The sequence below is a fragment of the Lepisma saccharinum genome, chromosome 11 (assembly GCF_977018435.1).
Source record: "Lepisma saccharinum chromosome 11, izLepSacc3.1, whole genome shotgun sequence".
NCBI lineage: Eukaryota > Metazoa > Arthropoda > Insecta > Zygentoma > Lepismatidae > Lepisma > Lepisma saccharinum.
Window position 1 is genome coordinate 84,046,627 of NC_139239.1, and position 26,147 is coordinate 84,072,773.

General features: G+C 38.5%; 1 protein-coding gene across 7 annotated transcripts in view; it reads right to left on the reverse strand.

Annotated features, from left to right (window-relative positions):
* Nucleotides 1-24,289, reverse strand: part of LOC145994950 (paired box protein Pax-5-like) — a 288,640-nt gene extending 264,351 nt beyond the window's left edge. For 6 of the 7 annotated variants that reach the window (XM_083131468.1, XM_083131476.1, XM_083131469.1 and 3 more), the window contains exon 1: nucleotides 23,672-24,289. In XM_083131468.1, the coding sequence (XP_082987594.1) occupies nucleotides 23,672-23,685 (14 nt within the window). In that variant the 5' untranslated portion in view covers nucleotides 23,686-24,289. The remainder of the gene's footprint in view (nucleotides 1-23,671) is intronic. The other variant, XM_083131471.1, reaches the window with a different exon arrangement.
* Between the last annotated feature and the right edge of the window lie 1,858 nt (nucleotides 24,290-26,147).

The window sequence follows — 26,147 nt, forward strand, 5'->3', positions numbered from 1 at the left end:
TGAATCAAATGAGGCAGGATCTGATGAATTGTCTCTTTTATCTATATGTAGTCTCCCTACATAGTTTACATAATGATCATATGGGGGTCGCAATAGACCAGTTCAGACATGGCGCACTTTGGAAAAATCAAAGTCGAGCACTTTTTCTAGTTTTCTACAAGAGCACCTGTTTTCTCTCTTTATTTTTGGGAAATCAATGAATGTTTGCCTAATATATACTCGTACGTATTTTTCCAATAGTCCCCGATGGCGTGGTGACAATGATGACCTGTAATCAAAGGGTCCCGGGTTCGATCACCGGTGGAGAAACCCTGTACAGTGGTTCGAATCTCACTTTAAACTGTCCCGAGCATAAATTGAATATGAATCAAACCTTTTCTCAGTTTTGAAAATAGAGTCAGTTTAACACTTACAGGGTTTCCCAAGTGCTGTGCTTATTTTACAGCAATTAGTTATGATCTGTTTTATGTTTTATCTTATAAATACATTATACCACACGATTGTGGTTTAAAAGTTCCATTGTAACACAGCACCATCAACCTTTCACCTGGCCTGTAAGACTTCAGTCTTTCGTTTGTCGACAAAGTCCCTTCCTTGTTCACATTCACTTTTCCTTCTCTGTGCCTGCGTCCTCACATGCGCCTCGGTTTTTATTTCAGCTGAATTTCAATCCCAACTCGTTCCCTGTAGGAAGGAGACAATCGTGCCGGAGGAAAATATAGGTAACTTCATTGTTGTAAAGGCCATTGCGGGGGAGGCAACAGAAGCAACGTACGGGAACTTTCACCTTCTGCGTTAAGTTACATATTTTGTTTAAGCTCCGTATGCAAATCACGCGAAGTAATTGTGGGAAAACGTTCTTAAACCTTTCTGTCCCACGGGTAAAGCGAAAAACGTGTCCTGTAGGATTTTTCAAGCACTCGGAAAGTCCAGTAGGAAAAACAAAGGAAGTAAATGCCCTTGTATACAAACGTTTTTCTGGCAAAAAATTTTATATAATGTGGATGTAAAAACTTGAAAACTTTAGTTTGCTTGTTTCTTTGCACATGTGCAAAATATTATTGCTAACATTAAAACAGTAGAAATCGAGGCATTTAAAAAAATAAATTATCGTGATTGTATTTGAAACTAAAAGATATAAAGCAACAAATACGTAGATCATAATTATATAGGGTGTTCATAAAGTCCCATTAACCCCCTTTGAATTACAGACAAACCTGCAAAATGTTATTTTAACAGCATGCGTATGATGAGAGGATGGTATACCATTAAATCAGACAAATGACCACCATTTACTCCAAAGGATCTGTGTGCACACCCCCATTTTCATGGCGCAGTATTATTCGCCCCCAGGTGCGATGTGAAATCCTCCGTAACATGGCTGGCGTGAGGGAAGCAAACACACTGCGAACAGCTTCTTGAAGTTCCTCAGTTGTCTGATAATGATTTTGGGCGATTTCTGTTTGATGTGCCCCAAAGCACATTATCACAAGATGTCAAATCTGGATTTCGGGGTGGCCATTTCAGATGTGCTGGTAAATTTGGCAATCCTCGTCCAATTCATTTGTCTCTGAACACATCATTGAGGTATTCTCTCTCATACGCATGCCGTTAAAATAACATTTTGCAGATTTGTCTGCAATTTAAAGGGGGTAATGGGACTTTTGGTACATCCTGTATATATAACGCGCTTAATTTGCCATTGAATTATTAAATCAAAATAAGTGTGTGAAGTCAAAGTGAGAGGGCAAGTTTGGGAGACGATACAATATTGTTTATCAATATATGTAAGATAAGCAAGTGATAAAGTCAATTATATTTAAGGTTGTTGTAGGGTTGTCGCGGATAGTCACATAAGTCACAAACGGCGATCTTCTATTTTTTCATTTAAGTCACACTGAACCAATTAAATAAAATATTATAAGTATAAATTTATATTGTGCATATGTAAAGATTCTAAACAGTGATTATGATGCAACAGTTTTATCATGTCTGTAATGTTTACTATTAATATAATAAACATGAATAACTGTCTGCTGTAGAATAGCAATTTATAAACTTAAGTGTTTTTTCCGAACAGCCTACATATACTCGTATGGCCAAGAATATGGAGTTACCACGGCGCTCAAGAGAGCTACAACTCTAAATTATTATCTAATTTAAACTAAAGTGTGCATGTGGTTCAAATAATGCTAATGTAAGACACTGTTGTAAGTAGTAACAATGAATGTAAAACAAGACATCTCTAAATTTAATCGCAGCATATAATTATAATTGAACGATATGAAGTGCAGACCACGGCACCCCAGTTAGAATAGAGATTAATCCTTCATTTCAACATTCCACTTAAAATGTTATAAACATACAAATTTGTGATTCTCCAGTGATAATTATCATCTCTTATCCAGCTAAATAATACAACTTTCAACTCTTATATAACTTCAGTAGGAATAGAGAACTTTTAGCAGTGCGAAGACCAAGCACTTACTCAGCGAATGTCACAGACGCAGAAGTGCATGGGAATATTCCCAGACGTCGCTTCCTCTACGCGTGGACATAAGCCCGACAAGAGCCATATACGCATCAAGGACGACAAGTGGACTGGATTGCACATCCTGAATAATCCTTGGGTTGTAACAGAATTAATCAAATTCGTAATCGCTTCGTAACTTTCTCCTGTTGAAACACTTTTTTCCATGGCGCGGTAGCTCGGCGAGTCAGCGTGTACAAACAAGAGGATATTTTAAATACAAATAAGATCCATCATTCAAGATTTCTGGAATTGGTTTACAAACATATTAACGGTTTGGATAGATAGAGCCATAGGATTGCTTTGTTCTTCAAGCTGTCACGTGTGGCCGTTCTTGGACTGTTGATTCCAATTGATTTTCACGTGCTTTGAAAAGCTGTGCAAACAGTGGACAGTTTGGTTCGTTAAGTAGTTCCAGTGGCACCTGGGTGGATCATACACAACTCATTACCATTAAGTATCGCCTTCGGATGTGGTTGTGTTTGCGCTTCACATGGGACACTGCGAAGGCAAATGACCATTTAAATCACAATCAGTCTCGTGGTTTCGTTTTTGTTCCTGTTACTCTTGCCCTTCTTGTGGCATTACTTGCGACGTACGAGGAATAATAATGACTCGTCAGCCTCCTCCAGTGTAGCAAGCTGTGACGACATTTTCGCAGTCGACCACTCAAGGACGTTTCTGCAGTGATTTCAATTTGTTCAAGTTTCGGCCCAGATCTATACATCATACTATTGTCGTCCTTTCTACAAAGCATACCTATTTTGATATACGTAGCAAGAGGAAGAATGAAGAGATCCTGGTAAATTTTATCATTATTCTTTCGTCTTCTTCGACACAATTCATTACTATGATTGTTCGTTGCTAAGACTACATCTTTGTTTTATTTTGTACTTGTGAATTCGACTTCTAGCGGGAAATCGTGGTTTGATTCGCATGTAAAAATGCAGATGCAATCCTCATTGTAGTCTCTGTTCATAGTGAACTCAATATAATGAGCTCGTCAGATTTTGTGATGATAAACATGTATATAGGTTTTATGAACTTTGCGGGCAAGAGTTGGCAACACTTACTCGTTGACACAACGCAGGACTTACCACAACATCACAACTACATCGGCCGTTGAAGCAGACCCTGTGTTTCGGGGCAAGGTCGTACAAGAGACTTTTGCTTTAAAATGTGGCTGCGTTTTTGAAATGCCCAGAAGCTGCTTCGTTCTTCTGCTCCCTTCTTTTTGTTCTCTTTCTCTCTCTACGTTTCAAATCAGCTATTTCATGCGTCCTGTCTTGACCTGGCTACTTTACTTTTGTTTTTTACGTTTTGATAATTTCACCATTCCTTTTTCCTTCTTCTTCTTTTCTAGTGTTGCAGCTACTGGATCTGCCCGTACCTGATGGTTTATATCCCTCGAGGCTACCTCCGCGGACAGGAGATCCAGAGAAGCTCTCAGCCATTAGCACCCTCGGATCGTCGCTGGAAGGAGCCGGGGTCAAAGCGATGTTATTCGAATTTAGATAGTTCACAGCCGCTGATTGTTGAGGAGCCTTTGTAGAGATTGCTATTGGCAATAGCTTTCCGCCTTTAAGATGGCTGGACGCGTCCGACGTCGTGGATTATATGTCAAGTCACGGTGAAACGAGCCTCTTTACAGAAATAAAGATCCGTAGTCACTCAGGCTGAACGCATGTGAATGTGCACGTATGGTGGTGTTTGTTATGATTCATGAAGTCAACGACCTTCATGGTTTCAAGGATTTCAAGAACTACTGATATTTTCAATGTATAATTATATAATTGGAAGGGGACAAATAGTGATTTTATTTAACTCTACCATCCTCTTCAAACATTAATCGATTTTGGATTCTCTTTGTTGGACACACCTCTGGTGGTTTCATTCCGTCTCCCACTATTCCTCCCTAGACGTTTTACTTCAATGTGTTTCACAATTCTTATTTCCCTCTTACGAACTGCATTTGACATTTTGTGGCCCAATAAGAGATCATCATGTGCAAAGAAAATTTTTATCGTCCTCATCGTCCCGTGTAAAATCAAAATTAAATACACCAGTACCTGAGAGAGTTTACTTAATCCATCTACTAGCAAGAAGGATACATGACAATAAATTAATAGAAACCTCAAGCACAAGTAGGTGGAATCCACAAGAAAAGGAATTTATAAGCCAGAGAGAAATAGAAAAAAAGGCAACGGTGAAAGATAGTGAATGCCATTTTGAAAAAAAGAAAAGAAAAAGAAAGAAAATGTGAGATTTAACAAAGAAAAAAGTATTAGGTTCATTATATTACAGAACAATAACAGTTTTGAAAATAGAACACATAGATGAATATTTGGAAGTAAAATATGATAGATATCAGGCAGACTGCATGCGAATATGTCTATAAACTTGGTTATGTTCTGTAGAAGGTGTTGGGCGATGATGAAACTGTAAAAATGATTTTGTGTAAGAGTACCCGATGAGCAGGATTTGTTGGCTAAGATGAATTGACGTAAAAACTTCAGTTTTAATTGTTGTTCTAGTCCATTTTATGCATAGGTAGGCTAATCGGGACTGGACTTACAGTTTAAAGTAGGATACGAATCACTATGGGCCTCCGGTATCGAACTCGGGACCCCTTGAGTAAAAGGCTACGACGTTGCCACTAATCCACTGCGGACACCCCAAATGTCAGTTTGCGCTTGGCAAGATGTGAATGCGTTTTCTTTGTGTGTGACAAGTAGTTTAATACCTTCTTGAAATACGATGCAAGGGAATTTGTGGAATGGTGCTATGGTTTTCGATGACACTCACAAATTAAAAGATCGGAAATGTAATGTGCGAGAATTAATCGTCTCCTCGTTAGGCGTGCTCAGTTTGCAACACGTCCTGAATCGGGTGTAAATTAGAAGCGAGGAGACAGAAATTGAATTAATAATGTCTTCAATTACACAGTTTGAAGAGACGCGTGTTGGCATGAGAGAGGAGAAAAAATGCCATTAAGGTGTCCGTCTCCTGAACGCACTACATTCTCGGACGAAGCAGCGGCAGCTAACAAGCAGAGTGGCCTGCTTTCGAACAATGGTCGTCGGTGGAGAGGACAGCCTTCGTGGATTGATGGAAAAAGTGGAGGAGTCTTCGGATGGACTTGGGATGGATTGGAAACGAGCAAGAAATGGAAGTAACGGTCTCTCAGGCGTTGCTGTACTCCAGAAGGAGAGCGCGAAGCAAAAAGCTCCCGACGCTTTAACATTCCTCTTTAATTTCAGAAAGAGGCACAGAGCCATGGGCTGATTCACCAAGAAGCTGTTATTACCTTTTCGTTTTGGCAGATCGTCTTAACCATAATTGATTGTTTGCAGTAGAGTTTTAAAAAAAGTACGGACTAACTGCACCTGTGTTATCGATACCCTTTCTTACTTTGAAAGTCATAACAAGTTGATATTGATATATTCACTTCATAGACAGAGCTTCCTGGTGCAGAAATTCATTTTCAAAAATCCTGATTTTTATATGTCATGCTGAACTCATAAGTTTGTTTATTAAATTACACACGTAAGTCGTGCAGTTTACGACTCTCAACATGATTTCAATTTTCCTCTGACTTTCAAGAATTATATTGTAATTAATTGTCCACTTTCCCTGTAATTGCCTACATGTATGTATATATATATATATATATATATATATATATATATATATATATATATATTAGGGCTGAGCCGACACCAATGTCAATGTATCGGTATCGGAAAGTATCGGTTGGAATTTATTTACAGATTCCAGCCCATACTTTTCGGCATTAGGGTATTTAACGGTGTCCGCGAAATTTCTTCACCACACTTTCGCGGAGTCTCATTATCCTGAAAATTATGTAAAATTCGAACTTTATTTTTATTTTGCATCGATTTTGAGGTGAAAAACTTAATTTTGTGCTTACGTAACATGTATTTTAATTTTTTAAATTCTTATATGTTTTATATCAAAATTCCTAGTAAATTGATGCATGCAATTGAAGTTACACACTAATATTGATCAATATTTTGAACAGATTTAAATTATTATAATTTTCAAGCATCATTATCGGTGAGAGTATCGGCTCATCCCCAATATATATATATATATATATATGTATATATATAGTGTGTACGCCCTTGCCCTGCTTGGAGAAATGTTCGGCTCTCTAAAAGCATTAAACATTTCTGAGATTTTGAGCGTTAAAAATAGCACTCATCTTCAGCACTCTCCTCGTAGATATCCCGAACAAACTAAACTGGTTCACCCCAATTACATAGGTGTAAAAGTTTATTAAAACCCAAACTTTTAATAAAATAAATTCTCATATATCAAACGTGCACTTGGGACCAGGAATATTTCTGCCAGTCTAAACAAACGGAAATCCTATCCTCACCGAGAACAGATGTACTTCCATTCCTGCGTTAATATCTTTGGTTTCTCCCTTTTATTTCTTCTGCTTTCATATTGCTTTCATTTTTTTAAAGTCTGGAATATTTCAAGTGTCGAAATACACGGCTTAAAGTACATGCATGTAAGACAATAGAGTAAAATACAGCGTAAGTTGTTTATTTCTTTCAAATGCTGAAAGTTGAGATACCGCTGAACAAATAATTTCGGTTTTGAAACTTTCTATGAAGCACTTGGTTATACAACCCCCCCCCCCACACACACACACACATATATATATATATATATATATATATATATATATATATATATATATATATATATATATATATATATATATATGTGTGTGTGTGTGTGTGTGTGTGTATCCCCACATCCCACCACACAGTCTATGTGGCAGAGTGGTTAGTATAGAACGATGCTCTTTCAGTCTAAATGTGTGGTATTTATGAGTATATTGAATATGACTGCCGTGGTGGTCTAGTAGTCAGCCTCCGTGGCGAAGTGTTCAGAACATCGCGCTACGAAGCCAGGGGTCCCGGATTCGAATCCCAGCTAGGAGGTGGATGTTTGTGTTTGTCCGTAATGAGAAAAATCTGGAAATAGTAAAGATTGATATGTGTGAAATTTGAGAATAATGACGGGGGATACTACCGCATAGAGTGTTTTTAAGTTGGTATGGCGTCTGACTGCCACGCGGGAGATTCTCGGTGTGGGTGAACTAATGTCAGAATTTTACCGGCCTTGTCTCCCCGCATAAAGCGACTCTGGGGCGTACCGAGCCTCAAATCAATGATTACCTGGGGGCAACCCTGGGGAGTAATGGCGGTCGGAGCGTGGTGCTGGTCACATCAGCTCCAAAATGGCCGAGATTTTGAATATGTGGGGTCCTATCCCAACATCCTGCCCTAAATGTGCCTTCATGGCAAGGTACTATATGCACGGGGACCTGTACCTATTAAATGTGACTTCCTCCTCCCTCCCTCTTCCAAATCACGCTTCATCCCCTGCACTACTTTCCTTCCGCCAATGTCTCAGCCTTCATTTCTTTCATCAATTAGGAATTCATCCTCATCGATGCAATTAACCTAGAGAGGTAGAAAAGTGACGCAAGCTAATGCAACACCATACATCCCACCACGCGATTTGTTTTCCAAAAAGAAGAGAATATAAATTTGAGGCTGGTGGTTTCCGCCAGTAAAAATGATGTGAAGCAGTTTTGCACAAAAGAAAGAGGATTCAAGGTTGCCTTCAGTTCTCGATTACTGCCTATAGGGAGACTTCCGAAGCAATTGAATGAATGTCCAAGTGTGGTTTTCAAGGTCTCCTGTGACCGCTTATTTGCAGAAGATTTCGTTACTGCCTATTGTGTGCATTCCTGTACGTCCCCGTCCTATCGCAATTGTGGTTTCAGAAGCGCATTACCCAGATAAAAGAAAGAAAAAAGATGAAAGGAAACGGGACGGGAGGAAACAAGTGAAGAAGCAAATCGAAAATTTTCGGTTCATTTTCTGCGTTTCTTATTTTAATAGCCTAGTGAAAGAGAGAGAGAATGAATTGCTTCTCTGACCTACAGTGATTGATGGTATCCAATATTTTCAACTGGGTTCCCTGCCACTAACACACATATATTTTATATTTTCCTATTATTGATACAGGTCTATACAGACAAAGCACAAAGCCATGCCAACAATCTCAGCACAGCACCGTGGAATGGGCTAATCAAGGAATAATCCATGACAGTTGATCCCACGTACCTGCAGCTTCAACAAGATGCATTTGAGCCAATTCAATGTACAGTCACCGGCAATAAAAATGGGACACCTATATCCTGAAATGCTCTCTTCCCTGCAAGGCATTATGTGTGTTCCCTAACTCTAAGGCGATAAGTAGATTTTAATAGCAAATTTTCAATGGCAACGTCTACCAGCACCGTAGAGTTAGGCAACACACATAACGCCTTGCAGGGAAGCAAGTATTTCAGGATATAGGTGTCTCCATTTTCATTCATTGCCGGTGACTGTACACAGAATATTCTAATTTGCCTCAGTGGCGTCATAACTCCCATTGGCCCAGAATTCACTAAGAAAAGAACGTCGAAGACAGGAAATGATGGCAAATGAGGGCTGACTACTTAAAAAGTATACGTAAACCCCGCCCCCTTTCCAAAGTCATGAGCACGCCACTATTCTGCCTACTAGCAAAACGTTATAATTGAGTTAATCATAAGGGTCGATAATAACATTTTCATTTTTAATTATTTATTGAGGAGGAAACCGTTAACTAAATTTTGTTAATTGAGTACATGTAACTTCATCAAATTTAAGACAATTGAATATTTTTAAACTTTGTATATTATTATAAATATTTTAAATACAGTAAAACCTAGTTAATCCGGACTAATGGGGGGCATAAGTTGACCGGTTAAAAATAAGTCCGGAATAACTGAAATAAACTAAACATGTGCTATAATATCCTATTGATTTCTTGCGGTAAGAATATGGCTGGACCATTTTAGAACCATTGGTGTACATGCAACTAAAATGACGATAAATATCTCTCACATGATGACTCAACACAAACACACCCTGCTCACACTGGAAGAACTATGTCAAAAATCGAAGAAAAAGGCCTTGATATTACTCGGGCTTAACGGGAAATGTCTTGCAGAGATGCTCCAATTTAAACATTGCGTAATCTAAACGACCCACGAGAAATATAAGTTGTTTGTTTTACCTCCAACAAGTGCTCCAAAGTCAATACTCATAAAAATATCTTGGTATAAAGCACCGGACAGTTACATTTCGTTATTATTATTTCTTCTTCCAGGAAGGCTTCCAGCCACGGCCTTTTGTTTTATTTCACTTGATAAAAGAGTTGTCCAGAGGAGTCAGCAGTCGTTGAGCTTCATTTGTTTTCATTCTTCTCCTCTCTTCCCATGCGAGTCGTGGCTTCTGCTCGTCTTTGGAACTGGGTTTTCTCACGACTATTGTGTTGGTGAGTGGCCAGCATGAAGAGTGACTTTGCGAATCTTTCCGAACCATCTCGCCTTCTGACAGTTCAGATTACTTACTCCTAGTCTTTTTCCAGAACCATCCCACAGTCCGGCTAAGTCATCTGTCCGTTGTCTTCCGAACCGGACGATTCTTGCACGCTACAAATTGCTTGTACCAAACCTTTTCAGCTTTTATTTGCATTTCGTTGTCGGTGTTTCGACTTTTGTTGGACAGATAAGCCTTTTAGAGGTTTTGTGTACAAACAGGAGCAGGTTAACACACCGCGCTATGACGAGAGCCAGTGGCGGCGATTAGGGGGGCGGTTGCCCTCTCACATTTTGTCACTTTTGCCCCTGCACTATGCTAAATCTTATCTAACAAGGGAAGGTTAAGTGTTCTTGTCCCCCTAGTTTTGGACCCCAATCACCGCCACTGACGACAGGGGTCACTGGTTCAAATCCAGGCCTGGCCATTAGTGTACTTTGTCAGTATCCCATCATCAATTTCATCATATCATTACTCATTCTCATCGTCGCGATTAGCCAAAGCTGGCAGAATAGCGATGCTAAATAACAAAAATCAAAAACAAGAACAGGTGACCATACAGGTTCAACCAACATGCCCGACCATGAAAAATATAATATACGAAAGCCTTTTGGGGTACGTATATCCAAAAATTTGCACTCACATGGATAACATAGATTGCCCAAAAATAACAACATAAAAATGTTACTTAATCTAAGCCTCCATATTAACATAGCGCAATATACTTATAATATATAAACTTATACACGGGTTTGATTTACGATATAGTGGATATATTACTTAAGGCCCAGTTCGTCTTTCAAGACTCAACTGCAACAAACAAAATCTGAAGATAGATAGACTGAGTGTGATGAATAGTACAAAAAGTACGCTACTTCGAAATTCTTTGCGTTCTATGAAAAAAGTGCATTTGTTAAAAAAGCATCGAAGTCATAAGCTTTTTTAATTTTTCTTTTAAAAGGAAGTAGATATTATTATTCTTCTCGTAGCATTAATGGCTCTGAGATTAGAAGTATGAAATGATAATAAAGAAAACAAGAAAATACAATTCTCATATTTCTCCCTACTAATGGAGCAACAAACTAGTTACATTGAAAATATACAGATTTTATTGTTACTATCCAATTTTATGTCATTTGAGTCTGTCGTTAATTAAATATGTGTTGTTACATTAACAACGAAAAGCATTGGCTTTGATCGCCTTGTAGCTTCTTGCAACTGAATCACCTTAATTATTAGTATCATGAAATGTTATTTGAGAAGCAGCAACAGATTCGTTGAACATGTTCGTTGTCATTTTTAGATGCTCCACCTAGACTAGATGGTTAAGCAACAACCAACATACCATGGTTGATACACACACTTAATAGATTGGAAGAAAACAATTTGATTTCAATAAATGATTTCTAAAAAAGAGACACTTTTAGCAAGAAAGATCGTGATATTGAAATTCTGTCTACAAAACAAATGTGCATATTAAAACGCCATAAAATGTTCATGCTTTTATGATTGCTAACAAAGTCCAGTGTATGGTACAAATTAGAAAGGTTTGTTAGTCTTTGCGGTAGATTTTGGTTTGAATAAACTGCAAATTTACTTTTCGAGCGACGGTACTAAATAGAACTTTAATGCATTGATAGACATATGACGGGGAGCGAGTATTCCGAGTACCATGAAAACTGACAGAAGGTTATCTGGCTCTCAGAATATACCAGGAGAAAATAAACGTAGAGTTTGTTCATGGCATATTAAAAGGAGACAGAAATCCTGGGTCAATCACACATAAACACACGTCAAGACCTCATAAGTTCTCATAACAGTCATGTTGTTAGGCTATCCAATGCTAAACTACTTTTCCATGTTGTTCGTTCGCTGCAGATTACTTGTACAAATTATGGACAAATAAGAACGCACGCAAAAAAATAAACCAGTTGTTTTAGTTCGGGAACTTGACCTTTCGCTTCTCTTTCCCACAAGATCTCCGCCAAAAAATATGGGCTGAAACCTTCTGCTTCTTGTTTCGGGCTTCTTTCTCAAAGTGTCCCAGGCTTCTTTGGCAACCTCAGCGTTCATTCTCAGTGGCTGCACGCATTCCGCTGCCGTAATTCTTTGTCTGGGATAGAAGCGCCCGAGGGGTACAGATATTTTAAAATACAGTGTTGTAGCCCGTCAAGGGAATGGACATAAATACGTAACTTAATGCAGAGTGGTAGGAAAAAAAACGGCAAATCGAATTGTTAGTTCTTAAGATACCTGTGCATACGAGGACAAGGAAAGTAACGTTCTATTGCGAAAAATATATTTGTGATATTTATGAAATAATGTTTCTGATATCAAAATAATTAACAATGCTACTTGGAGCTTTTGGAGACTATTGAATTGATGGACATAGCTTTAAATAAGAAAGGATTTTCGTTGCGTTAGGCAGGCTTGCGAACAAGAGATTCCCTTGCCTCACGAATTAAGTATTTATGCATCTTAGTTCTTGTGTCTGAAAGAGAAACATGATCCTTCCATATAGCCAAGGAAGGTATTCTATTCTTATGTTTACAAAAACGCACGGTGGAAGATTTTAGCAAGGATGTTTCGGATTACATGACACTCTTGTACACATGCATAGCTACACATATAAACAATGTCCAGGGTTCGATAACCGGTGGAAGCACATGGTTTGAATCCCACTTCAAACTGTAGGTCCAGTCACGATTAGCCTATCTTTGCATATAGTGGACTTAAAACGAAAACTCAATCAATTAATCAACATATAAACCATGTTTTCAATATAGAACTTGTTTCGCTTCTAAAACTATGAATTAAAAAAAAAAAACTGTAAATAATATAATAAGATTTTTCCTGCAAAGTTTATATGATGAAAGTCAGTTTCATATATTTTTATTGGGCACCTGCTTTTATGACACAGAGCTGCGGTTATCCAGTCGGTAGCGGGTCTGGCTGCCACAAGTGAGACCCGGGTTCAATTCTCGGGGTGGGCGATTCTTTCATCAATGCCTCTACATGGGGTTCACCCAGCCCCTAATAAATAAGTACCTGAGTACAATCCTAGAGAGTAAAGACTACCGGAGCGTGGTGCTGATAACATTACATTTACCAATGGCCGACATTCTTGGATGTGAAGAACCTTATCTTCACATCCCCCGATAAGCCTTCACACACTTTACATTTAGCTTTCTTTAAATGACATGTTTTACTCTGCCTTACTAAATGAATCAATCGGTAAGGTGTTTGACTAATGTATTGGAGATCCAAATTCGATTCCTGATATAGATAACGTCAGTCGGGAATTTTATAATAAATAAATAAATAATAAATATTCATAAATGAAAATTCATAAATACTTCTCCAAGTTATGAGTGCACGAAGCGAGAACTAAGGTACCCGAAGATAGTGTATGACAAAAATATATTGAGAATACATGAAGTCTCCACACCCCTTCATGAATCGGTGTATAGGCTTCTAGTGTACTTAACTTTCGTGTGGATTTCCAGTTTCACATATTCTGTGTTAAACCTATTTCTTTGTTTAGTTTGTAATTATGAGTTTCTTGACTATAACATTCAGTATTTCTTCCAAGCTTCAATAATTGATGCCCGTTAGTGGTGTCGGATCATTTCTGATTTGTTGACAATTTTTTTTAATATTTGGAGTCTGCGTATCTGGATTTTGAAAACATTGCTATTAGCTACGTCGCAAGGAGTCAAGCTGGAGAACTTTATCCTTCTCTCTGATTCTCCACTGCTGCACCTATCAAATTAACTCGAACCAAGTTTTTTCTGTATCTTCACATCTTCGGAAGTTTTGCAAATGTCTTTAGATGCCACCGACAAAAATTCCATGGATTAAAAATATGGCTTCAAATATGAATTCAAATTTTAGAAAATGTATTCTAATGAACATATACTCATTAAGATTCATAAAATTCCAAAGGAATCAAGATGATTTTATCTTGTGTCAGCTACGATTAAAACGTATCCCCGATAATGTATACCCGAAATTAATTTATCCGATAGTACAGATCAATTCATTTGATTCAGATTTGCATGCGTTTCTTATGATTGGAATTAGGTATTATATCCCGTTCATTGTCCCCCCCCCACAACAGTTCTTGCTAATATGTGAAGATTTTTGTACTATTTTTTAAAATTTTTTTGTTCATTTGTGTCGTTTTTGCACCTTTATAACGATGAGAATGTTGAATTGATGAAATAGATACGCCTTGCCAGGCACTTGGAATATCACACAAAATGAAAAAAAAAGGGCCTTACTTGAACTAATTTGGTGAAATTCTTAAAATAATTTTTTTACTTAAACTTAAGGCCACTTGAAATAGCGCTTGTTATTGTCAATCGTTATTTATTTCAATGTATTATAACTGCCAAGAACCTGTCTTAATAAGGTAATGAATTGTGTCCTATAATCGTATCACACAGTGTACTTGGAAAAGAAGAGGATGATTTCGCAGTGACACAACAATGTGAAATCTACCTTAGTTTGAATATGGATACGTGATTTGAGGCTTAAATCAAACAATAGTGTCAGATGACTAGATGCCATTGACAATGGCTCTTTATTAACTGCACACTGCTGTTAAATCTTACATGATTGTTGATCTGGTGAGCTGATAAAGACATTTCCTTTGAGCAATATTATCGCCTGATCACAGGACATTAAAAAACACCACTGCATGCAATTGAATAGTGGAAAGAAGAGTTTGAGATTATGTACACTGGTCACAAAATTTTGTGATATATCCTGATTTTCAACGATGTAAGATAACTGCGACTTAATATAAACAACAAATATTCTCGATACGTTACTTACCTACAAAGCCTAAAAAATCTTTATAAATGTTATTTACAGATCATTATTTGCAAACGCAAGTAAGAGTAGCATGGCTGATATTGAAACTTTATGTAGTTACTGCGTAAATCATTGCAGTTATTAACACTAAAGTTGAATAAAATACATCAACGTGCAATTGGGAATACTGACTGTGAAATAAATAAATTATTAGATTCAGTTTCTCCTTTATTATATCTGTCGAAATTACCCTCGAGTAGCCATTATGAATAGATTTTTTATAAAAATTTCCTTGCTTATTTTGCTCTTGTATCAAAATGAAGATAAATAAATTGGTTAATTCGGTGTGTATATATGAGACTACTTGAGTTCAAATGAAGGCTGCCATATTTAATTAGAATGCATGATTGAACGTAAGCGATCTTTGGTGGGCTCTGAGAATCTAATACATCCCCGGGAATCGAAGAAGCATTTTCATTTCTCAAAATCAGATAATGGTTTTTCAAAGTTCTTGGAGGAAAAGTTGTTCTAAGTTTAAGTTTGCATGTAATACAATTTATTGAACGATCAATTTTTGAGAACACCGTTTTCTTTGGGGAAATACAGATTAGCCCAAATGACCTTCGAATGTATGGTTACTTCTACTGCATGTGCGTAACTGCGTGTTGCTACATTTTGCAGACAACGCATTACATTAAAAAAATGATTTGTCGCCACTTTTAATGAGCTGAGGGATGGCGAATTCCTCTTTCGGTAGCAGATGGAGCTGGTTCCGAGTGTATTGACCCAAAGAGACCACTACTGCTGGTGTTTACGGCTGAAGATGTACCGTACTGTGGCAGCCCGAAGGTCCTTCACGGGCGGCCATCAACACCTGTTATTTGGATCGGAGTTGCTTTTTCGGGGCGTGTCGCGTCCAACAGCTGTTCCACGGGGGCAGGACCTTCGGGGCCTCGGGCTACAGCGGCAACGGCAGCCGGGGCGGCAGGCTCTCAGCCATCGGCTGTCATCAGCGAGGTTTGGGTTGTCAATGCCCACGCACCCAACTATTGTGGCATATCGGTAACATGCCAAAGAACTTGAGTGATGTAGTTGATTACCTGTAAGTAGTTCATTCATCCACTACTGCTTCTTGAGCATGGGTATGTAAACGTCACCACGAAAGATTCCCGTCACTCCCACCCTACCACACGCAACTCACATTCTTTGGACTTCGTTTTCAAGCGGATATTTATACCACCAGGTTAACAGTGACGGTGTAGGTTGAAAAGTGGTGCTAGGAAAATCACGATATTCACTCTCAGCTTTTATGGAATTGCAGTTACTGAGAAGACAGGAGTTACATGTTTAATTTTTATACTAATAAGAAAATGCAAATACAATAAGGCATGCCTTTTTTAAAGATTGGAACCTAGGATACTGCAAAATGCAGCAACCCTATTCTAATTTGTACAAAGACAGAAACATGCGTGTTAATCTTTTGTGGCGTGATTATTCATTAGTAGTAAATCAATCTACACTATATCCAAAATAACAGGTAAAACTTTGAAGAAGTTGTGTTATTTATGATATTATTCAGTATATTTAATATTTGGTGTCTCTGTTGACATACCAACAGGAATATTTAAGATATGCTCTCTTATGGGATGAGAATGAAAGAAATTGTTTCTTACAAATGTCATTTTAAGCGGTTATTGAATGTATTACATTGATTTTCTTTGGTTTCCTGTAGTTTTGATTTACATAAATAATCATAAGGTCATGTTTGATTGATTTGCTTTATTTTACTTCGCTTTTTATGCCACTTTTGGCTAATTTGCGGAGATGGGAATGACTGTTGATATGATGAAATTGATAAATGGACACTCACAAACATCCATGCCTAGGCAGGTCATGAAGTCATTAGGTCCTGTGGGTACTTTTCAAATCACATGCGAATTAAGTTGAGTATTTTAAATGAGGGCCTTCTCAATTTCGTTGTATGAGTTAGCACTTAAAAGCCCTTCCCTTCAACAGAATTCCGAGGTTTGAAGAATTAAATATCTGATTAATTTTATCCGTGTAAGGCCCACTTCTTTGACCTTAAAGTGGTATATGCTACTGCAGTCTATTTTGAATATTATTTTGGAAAGAAATACACGGGCATCGTTGTCCAATTCGGCTAACTATTCACGCCTATTATTGCAAATACAATCAGGGACAGAAAGTTACAAGCAGAGAGCATAGAAATACATCTTCCGATAAAACAAATGAATGTAGTTCTTGTATTTCTCCTCGAGTCAATACTCCAAACGCTTCAGATAATGGTCATGGCGACCACACAACCAGAAATATTGAAGCAGAATGAAGATGCCATTAGCAAGAAGTAGTCTGTGGTTCCTTAATAAGCATGTGCAATGAGCGTGTTACTCACCCGTAGTTATTTGTGTTGAATACGAATTAGCAAAAAGTTGAAACACCTTCAGCACATTAAATGGGCTGATGATTATTATGTATGAAAATGCTCCTAATTTAATTCTGCAGAAAACCTGTTTCCATGTACACTGGTGAAAAAATAAGTAACTGTTTTGAAATTTATGATAATGCTTGTTCTTTAATGCAGGAACGTACGAGCGTTCTAGTGTGGTTCAGGGGCCAAAGCCTAAAATAAAATACTAACAATCCAGTAGATTATTGAAGAATTCAGCAGCTAGAAAAATGCCGCGTTCGTTTCTCTACTGTTCTGTCGCGATAAGACAGGATTCGTTCTAGTTCTTGAAACAAAGGGAGTTGTAATCACTTTTGTGGAAATGGAGTGAGAGAAAGTGTATCTAGTTTGTAGTAGAAGATGTATATTTTTAGAATTACTATTTGCTGTTGAAAACATTGACTGAATAGCGCTTTTGTAATGTCTCTCTGTGTCTCTAGTAAGCACAAATAATTGAGTTTAGTGTTCAAAGTTTGGTGTAATTGAGCAGCACCACGCGTTAATAAAGAAATCAGTAAGAAAGTTAAGAATTAGTTTAGTTAATTTCACAATTTAGACCATCATCTGTAAAAACAGAATCTAATTTGGAATGCCACAGTGCTGATGGACCCAAAATGACAGTATTGAAGTATTGTAATAAAAAAAATATTTAAAAAAAAGGCAAGGGAAAATTCTTAAAGTAAATTTCCTTTGAAAGGCACCCGTAAACATTGGCTATGAATGATAGAAAACTTTCAACGTTTGTGGCCTGTGGAGTGAAATGCCGAGTGCAAATTTTAACCGCAGCAAACTTTAGTTAGCTTCACTAGCTTGAACCGTAAGCAACGAAGAGTGCGGCATAAGCACACAATAAAGGATGCATGGGCAGTCTAGTTAGCCTTTTCACCGACCTCCCAATCTGTCATTATCAGTCTTGCTGTGTCAGGGAGCCTCCTTAGAACGTCTCGCTCTGGAGAAAAGGGAGAGAAAAAAGGCAGGAACGTTGAGAGAAGAAATGAAGTAACAGATTGCCCAGCATCTCTGTTATCATCAGTTTGCTAGAAGGCCTCTTCTGTTCTTAAATCACGAAGGCACACGAAAATTCCAGCGCTCATAATCTTTCTAGGAATGAAGGGTAAGTCATAATATATACCTGTATCCATGTACCCGAGGCTTTCGTTTTGTGGCAGTGGCATATTCTCTCTCTCGGGATTGGGACCAATTTGGAAAATGACTTGCGCTGAGGTGTTTCGGAAAAGGTCGTCCCACGGACTGTTACTTCTCGGTAGATTCTATTTGAAAAGGTTCTGCTATTACTTGCATGAAATGACCAAGCGTGTGAAATTGTAGCAGTTTGCTGTTCGATGGAAGATCGCTGTGCCTGTTTCTGAGGGGGCGTTGTAATTCCATTTTGGCTGGCTGCCAACTGGAAATATGCACGTATTATAACAAAGTGAATTTCTTTGACAAGCAAATGCCCACCACTGAATCTGCATAAAGAGCACACAAATACACACACGAGGCGAGATGCTTCTCAACGGATAAAGAAGTAATTGAATTCTTAGTATTTCAAGGAAATACGTATAATGAAATACAGCAATACATATATCATCGCATTCCTCTTCCTGTCAGTGACAATGCAAATAGTTTCCATTAAAATCAAGAGACTAAATTGGATAATAATGGGAACTAAGCTAATCACAAATAGAAATAGTGAAGAGAAACAGACTTCAAAAAGTTTTGAGATATGAACCTCTTTATTTGAAGTAAGAATATTCTAATAACTGGGATTAATATTTTATATACATATATAGGAATGACAGTTGTAACATGTTCAACGATATGATGTACGCACAGTATATAATTTTCTGCTACCACCATGTCTTACCTAATTTCTAATCTGGCTATAATACGTCACTTTTAAACCTCTTAGGTAACCGAGATGATGAACTGATGAAGTGATGATGTGTGAAACACAATGATACAACCATGCCTCACCAAGGTTTGAACCTGGGTTCGTAGCAAGTTACGCTGCCACTACTCCACGCAGTGCCTTATCAACAAGCGAAATAAATATGCATAGTAATATTTTATGTGTGTTTTAATAATGCATACGAAGTGAATCTGTTCAACTGTAATGGCACACAAAGTGTGTAACTAAATAGCTTACTAGCAAGCGGTTTAAAATAAAGGTGCTCTTGAATAGTCTACCATAGGTCAATGAAATAATATTAAGGGTGAGTGTGTAATAGATAAACGTATAAATAGAATTTGTTAAAAACATAGCTTAATCTAGCGCCTCCCCGATGTCCTAGTGGTAATATCGTCGCCTTGTAATCAAAGAGACCTGGGCTCGATACCTGGTGGAGGACATGCAGGTTCAGTCCAAATTACCCTATGTGTGCTTAAAGTGAAGTTGGAAACAAAACTCAAACTTATAGTTAAATCTTGAATGAAAGAATTAGAAATAGCACCGTGAGACTGGAACTAATAAATGCACATAGAAAATGTAGATACAACATAAAACGTTCTGAATAACCCAAAGGAATATGATTTACACAAATCTTAAACCGATTCACTGAAACACTACGAACGGAATTTTTAATTTCAAAACTCTAATCATAAATCTAAAAATCGAATGATGCATTTTCAAGATTCATGTTTAACAGCAATAATGATTATTATGCATAAACTTGTACATTAAAAATGGCTGTTAGAAAAGTTAATAGGGTCTTCATAAAAGGCGGAGTACACAGAAACCAACAGCCAGCGGAGGCAGATTGTGAAGGCAAGGAAGTATCAATTGAGCAATACTGTCAACACGCCGGGAGGGAACAATGGCTGAAAAGTTGTGGGAGAGTCCCGAGAACAATGAAATTCACTGGAAATTATGTTGGACTATTACATAGTTTTATTGCACCTGTGTTACCCGTAGTTTTATGAGAGGGAGAGAGAGAGATTTTTTAAGGTACACAGAGGAATAAAGGAAGTAATGCCACCAACGTAAAGAACAAAGAGACCATCATTTAAGACTTGTTACTGAAAGAAAAGTGAAATTCAGCAGAAAGGATTTGTTGGTGTCTTTTACGTAGATATCTGTAAATTCGAAGGCTTCTCAAAAGAGAACTGCTGACAGCCAGGGGGGCGGAAATCACGGCGATTCCAACCGTGGGTATGGAAAGGTATCTTGCATAACCTGTCTTACTCGTTCTTATTCTACGCCTCATTAGCAATCAACGAGGATAACAGCATCTCCTATAACCGATAAGTCACAGCGAAGGAAAAGTACGTTCTCCATGCTAAATGTATATCTTACACAGAAAGGCTATGGTGTCATATTACAATTCTAAAAACATCGATATCGTAAGTTCATGGAAATCTTGATTACAATAAACTTATTCATCTCTTTCATTATTATCAAATTTCTGATAGCAGATATATTATTGCTTATCAAAGTCTGTACTTAGGTAATTGCTTCTATACGAATTTCTGATGAAAACCGGAAGACTAAAACGTTAAGTAGGCCACGTGAAATCCAGTTTTATAATTAACATTTATAACAATAAATACAATAAACAGTGCTTTTAAAACACAAAGTCTATTTAATAAACTACAAGCTTAATTATAACGATACTATCAGCAAGAAGTTACACGAAGGGTCGACAGCAACCAAGAAACAAATTATGGAACATTTACAAATTCGTAAGGAAAACGTGTACCCAGAGTACTAAATGACGAGAGTGTATATCTCAAACTTAACGAATGTAGCTTTCTTGGCGATGTGATTCAAACAATTGTTCTCGGCTTATCAGTCAGGACGCCAACATCGACTTAACCTGTCTGTTAACGAATATAGTTGAAAAGAAAATAGTATTCTTCATAACGAGCAGCTAAGAGTTAAATAATTGTTGTAATGCGAGAAAGAATATCGTAAGCATGTTTAATCAAATGGTTCATAGCAGAAGCAGTGAACTCTATCCTGCTCTACGGATATTTTGACATTGGTTAATTTTCTATTTCCAAATTCGTGTGGTTTTTCAAACAACACATCTTTCATTCTGATATCAAAATTATCTTCGTGCAAGCTATTGAAAGTGTCATTATGACACAACGAACAAGCAATGACACTCAGCCTACTTCTGTGGTTAGCACATTACGCTACGACGCCAGGGGTCCCGGTTTCGAATCCCGGCCGGACGATGTTTTTGTGGGTGTCCCTTCATCAATTTAATCATGTCATCACTCATCCTCATCTTGGCGATTAGCCAAAAGCTACAGAAAAAGGAAGAAAAATAAACCGAATGAAATCGAATCAAGCAATGGCACTCAGGCTATATATTTCTTTACTTCGTCGGCTTAAGATCCATGAAAGACAAACGATATTTTCAGAATAGAACATGGCACAACTTACGAGGTACTTCACATTGAGAAATGTTGACTCGCGTGTTCGTAAAAGCCTGTGAATATTTAGTGAAGTTTGTGTCTATAGAAGTGTACCATGCAGGCTTCTTAGTTACGTCGTTATTTCAGAGATCACACAGGCTGATACGCCTAACACTGGAGAACATCTTTACAACGGATGATCAGCTAAGTCGATGGAATTCTTACCAGATGGCCCCTATAAGATCGTAGGTACAGATATCGAACGTGAGAGAGCACGATTCGATAAAGAAGAATGCGGATACCTTAAAAACTGCTGCACTACGTGCTTTTATTGCCAAACAACGCTTCTGACAACGTGTCAACAGACAGCTACAATCAACAGGTTTCGAGGCCTTTGGGACCTTTACTTGCTACCTTTCTGCTTGGAATTGGTGTTGTTTTCATATCCCTACCGCAAATGAATGTAAAACAGGAAACGTTACTTGCGGTATTGCCCAAGAGGCAGATTCAAATGTGTGTATATGTTTGTGCTTTACAAAAATCAGTTTCTACGTATTGAGTTAGCAGTGCAGCCTTATCGGCAGGGGTATTGACGATAGTTGTCCAATGTAAGTTTTTTCAAGCAAAAAAGAGGTAGCAGAAGCGAGTTATCTCTCAACTTAGCACCAAGAATCATAAGCAGCTAATCAATTGTAGGTGTGCCGTTTTGTAAAATATATTACAGATGAGGTTTCCAGACCTAATCGTTGTTTTAAGCATTTATTTCTTGTCTGCAAATGTACACGACGATGATTTAACAATCGTGTTATTGCTATTATTAATTGGTCAAAAGCCTCTTTCAGAACTGGACGTACAATGTCGAAAATAATATGAATTCCTTGTTCTGTGAAAAATTAACTTCAACTAATAATACTGCTTGCATAAACTTTTAACGTTGATATTTACAGACATTTTAAATTGCAACTTGCAATAGCAGGATTTAATTTATGAAGTTTGATGTTGTTCGTATATGAACATTTACTACATGCAATGTGTGTTGCTGAGTGTCAATATTGAAAATTTTATAAACGTAAGGAGAAATAAAAATTGAAATGTACAAGACAAGGCAAAGATTAATATTAACTAATAGTTCTCGGTTGTTGGCTGATTAGATGTGTTGGATTTTTTACATGATAATTTCTTCAGGTAAGGTTGGGTAACTTGTTTATACGCGTATCTATTGTAATAAGATAATATAATTTAACCTTTACGTTGAATACAATTTTTTTGAAATAACTAAATGTTATTGATAAAAAAAAAGGTAAAGTGTTCCCCTGTGCATAGCACCACGCCATGAAGGCGTATAGGGGGTGTGGGGGTAACGCCCCACACTTTCTTGATCCGGTCGTAAGTGGGGGTGATGTGATCAGCATCACGCCCCTGACCGCCTTTACCCCCCAGGGTTTCCCCCAGGTACCCATGTTATTCGACGCTGGGTAGGCGTTATTTCATGTTATTGAAATGTTCAAAATGAAAAATCATACATGTGAGAACACTTCACTGATACTGAATATAAAGAAGAATTTATACCATCAGTTTTCGAATGACAAATGACGAATGGAATGGAAATAGAGGTTTCTGTTCTATACATGTGTTGAGATCGCAAACATTCGAAGCAGTGCTATGCCTTCTCTTCTGTAATGATTGTGAATGCTCTGAAGAATTATCGTCCTGTCTGTTGGCAATGCATATATAAAACGTTTAAATCACCTGCGACCGTTGGTGAAACAGGTGGCGGACGGACACCAAAGCTCCTTGTTTTTCTCATTGTAGTTTAATGGAGGAAGCGAAATTCCTCTGCCTGTTTTGTACTTGACAGGGAGGTCAAAGGTTTCACGGAACAAGACGTGTCGGCAGGGGGTGACAAAGAAGCTAAGTGAAGTTAGAAATTGTTACTGTGTGCATATGCACGTTCACAAATCTGGCAAATCTTTTTCGTGTACTTTTGCGTTAACCACTGTGTTTCTCTTCAAACTTAATTTACGACTAACAACATACCTGGGGAGATGCATGGCGTAATCCTGAATGCTGACGTCAATATCTTCCAAAAAGTCTCCGGTCACTACGTTGGCGATCAGTGATAATCACGTGCACGAGACACGATTCACTGTGAATCCAATTAAACAGATCTTCACATTGGTCAACACACACAACCACAGCGATGTTTCACATCAAAGACATTTGAAAAAAATTACTAAACCAATTGCTTTTCCTTCTTACCTTTAGATCAGAAGGCAAAACGGCGACAGCAGCAACAGGTGGGGGAAAAGCACAAAAATCCAAAAACTGAATAAAGTCACACACGGTAATCGATTCACAAGTCAAGTAAATTCCTACAGCACTGTCTTGGCGATCGCTGATACTGTTATCGAGTTGTTCGGTTACGGTATTCGGTTATCGCTACCTCTCTCTCTCTTTTTTCGCACCTCGCGCGATCTTTCGTTCTCCCGGGCTGAGCAGGACCAGTGAGAGCCAACTGTGCCAGAGGCTTGCTACAACAAGAGTGGCGGCCCAAGTCCGGCGTTGCGCTTCACGAAGCAGTAGACGGCAACGTATACCCTGGAGCACTAGCCCGGCAGTCTCGCCTCCTGGCAGTACGTGGGATCCGAACCTCCCCCTCCCACCTGCCACCTGTCCGCCCAGACCAACGACAGCTTGGGGTCCTCCCACCCGCGCTTCCCCCAACTCTTTTGCCCTAGAGCGATCTCTTTGCCGGCGCTGGCAAAAGGACGATCGCCATCGAGCACCACCTCCTTTACTAGTTACGTTTCATTATGGAGTTCTTCAGCGTGGAACAATCCCCACCTCCAATTTTTCGTCCCGCTTTCTCATTGGTTTCCTGCACTCACTCTTGGCGTGGCCACTATACCCAAGTCTCTGCTTTCCTTTTCGTTGTCTTAAGAAAAAGGACACATATTGTCTTTTGAGGGAAAAAGTAGGTAGGAGAAACCAAAACTGCTCCAATAAGTTGGTTACCGGACTGTTCTTCCGCCGCTGGACGCTCTATTATTGACGGACTCTCCTGCGGTTGATCGCAAATAGAGTTAGTGATAATCGCATTCATTTATGTGATTACTTTTGCGACTGTGTCTCGGGCCGGAAAATATATTCTGGTTATTGCAGCATAGCATCCGCAAGTTATTTTTTGCTCCCGAAGGAAAATTCGCCTGGAGATATTAAGCGTGCTTCTGTGGCAGTATAGAACTGGACACACCGGTTGAAACAGTAGCGAGACGTATGACTCAACAAAGCTGCCAATTAGAACCTCTTCTGGCAGCCTTTTCTTCTTCCCTTGGAGATCGTCATTCAACTCCCCCCCCTGAAGTGGAACCCGGCGAACTTGGTAACTTCTGCATCGCATCCTGTGCTCTGAAGTACAGACTGATAAGTTGCTGGCGTAATTGTCGAGTGTCATCCAGTTAGTTTCTTACCACCCATACCTTTTAAATTAACAACTAAACTGGGTGTCAGGGTAGGAACAGAGCACTTCGATGTTTCTCGGAAATTTTAAGGAGTGGCCTTCTCCCCCGCTCGTAAGTCATCAGCATGAGGGTCGGGTGTCATTGGGACGGCCGCGTTGGTTGCAAGCAGTATATCCAGCTCAAGTAGTTTGTATCCAAATTAAAGAGCGACACTTTTACAACAGTAAACACACACATACAAGCAGTTACCACAGTACCAAATCAGACAGAGCGCAACACACCGCCAAATGAGGATAATAATGGCGGGGAAGCCTGTGCAGATTATCATATCTCCGAGCAAGTAGTAGTATTCGCACCAAATAACCACTGATTGATTGATTGGCTTTATTTTGAATTCGCTTTTTATGCAATTTTTGGCTAATTTGCGAAGATGGGATGAGTGATGACATGATGAAATTGATGAATGGACACTCACAAACATCCATACGCATGCCGGGATTTGGACCCGGTCCCTGGTGTCGTAGCGCGATGTGCTAACCACTCCGCCACGGGAACCGGCACCAAATAACCAAATAAAAATAGGAACGTACCACTATAGAACTCTCAACATGTTAATAGTAATTATCTTCATAAATTTTCCGATATGATTTCTTAGGTTCAGAGTCATTTTATCCGATTTCGTGAAGACCAACCATAAAAAAATTAAATTCTGAACATATGTAAATACAGTTTTTTATAACTTTTTTGTTATTGTTGCCATTTTTGGCTCCTACGTTTGTATACATCGTCCCTGAAATACGCCACTGAAAAGGCGTGTGGGGTTGCACATATATTCGAGCTTCTAAAGAATAATTATGTTCTTATGGCATGGAGTCGTTGTTATTTAAAGTCAGTGGCGTGTCCAAGGAAGGTAGGGTTGGTGGGGGTTATAACTCCCTCCCCCATTAGTCCAGTATTCCTAAAAGGAACGTCGGAAGCGGGAAAAGTCGTCAAAATGAGGGCTGAATACTAAACAAAGTATATCCCCCCCCCCCCAACACACACACACACAC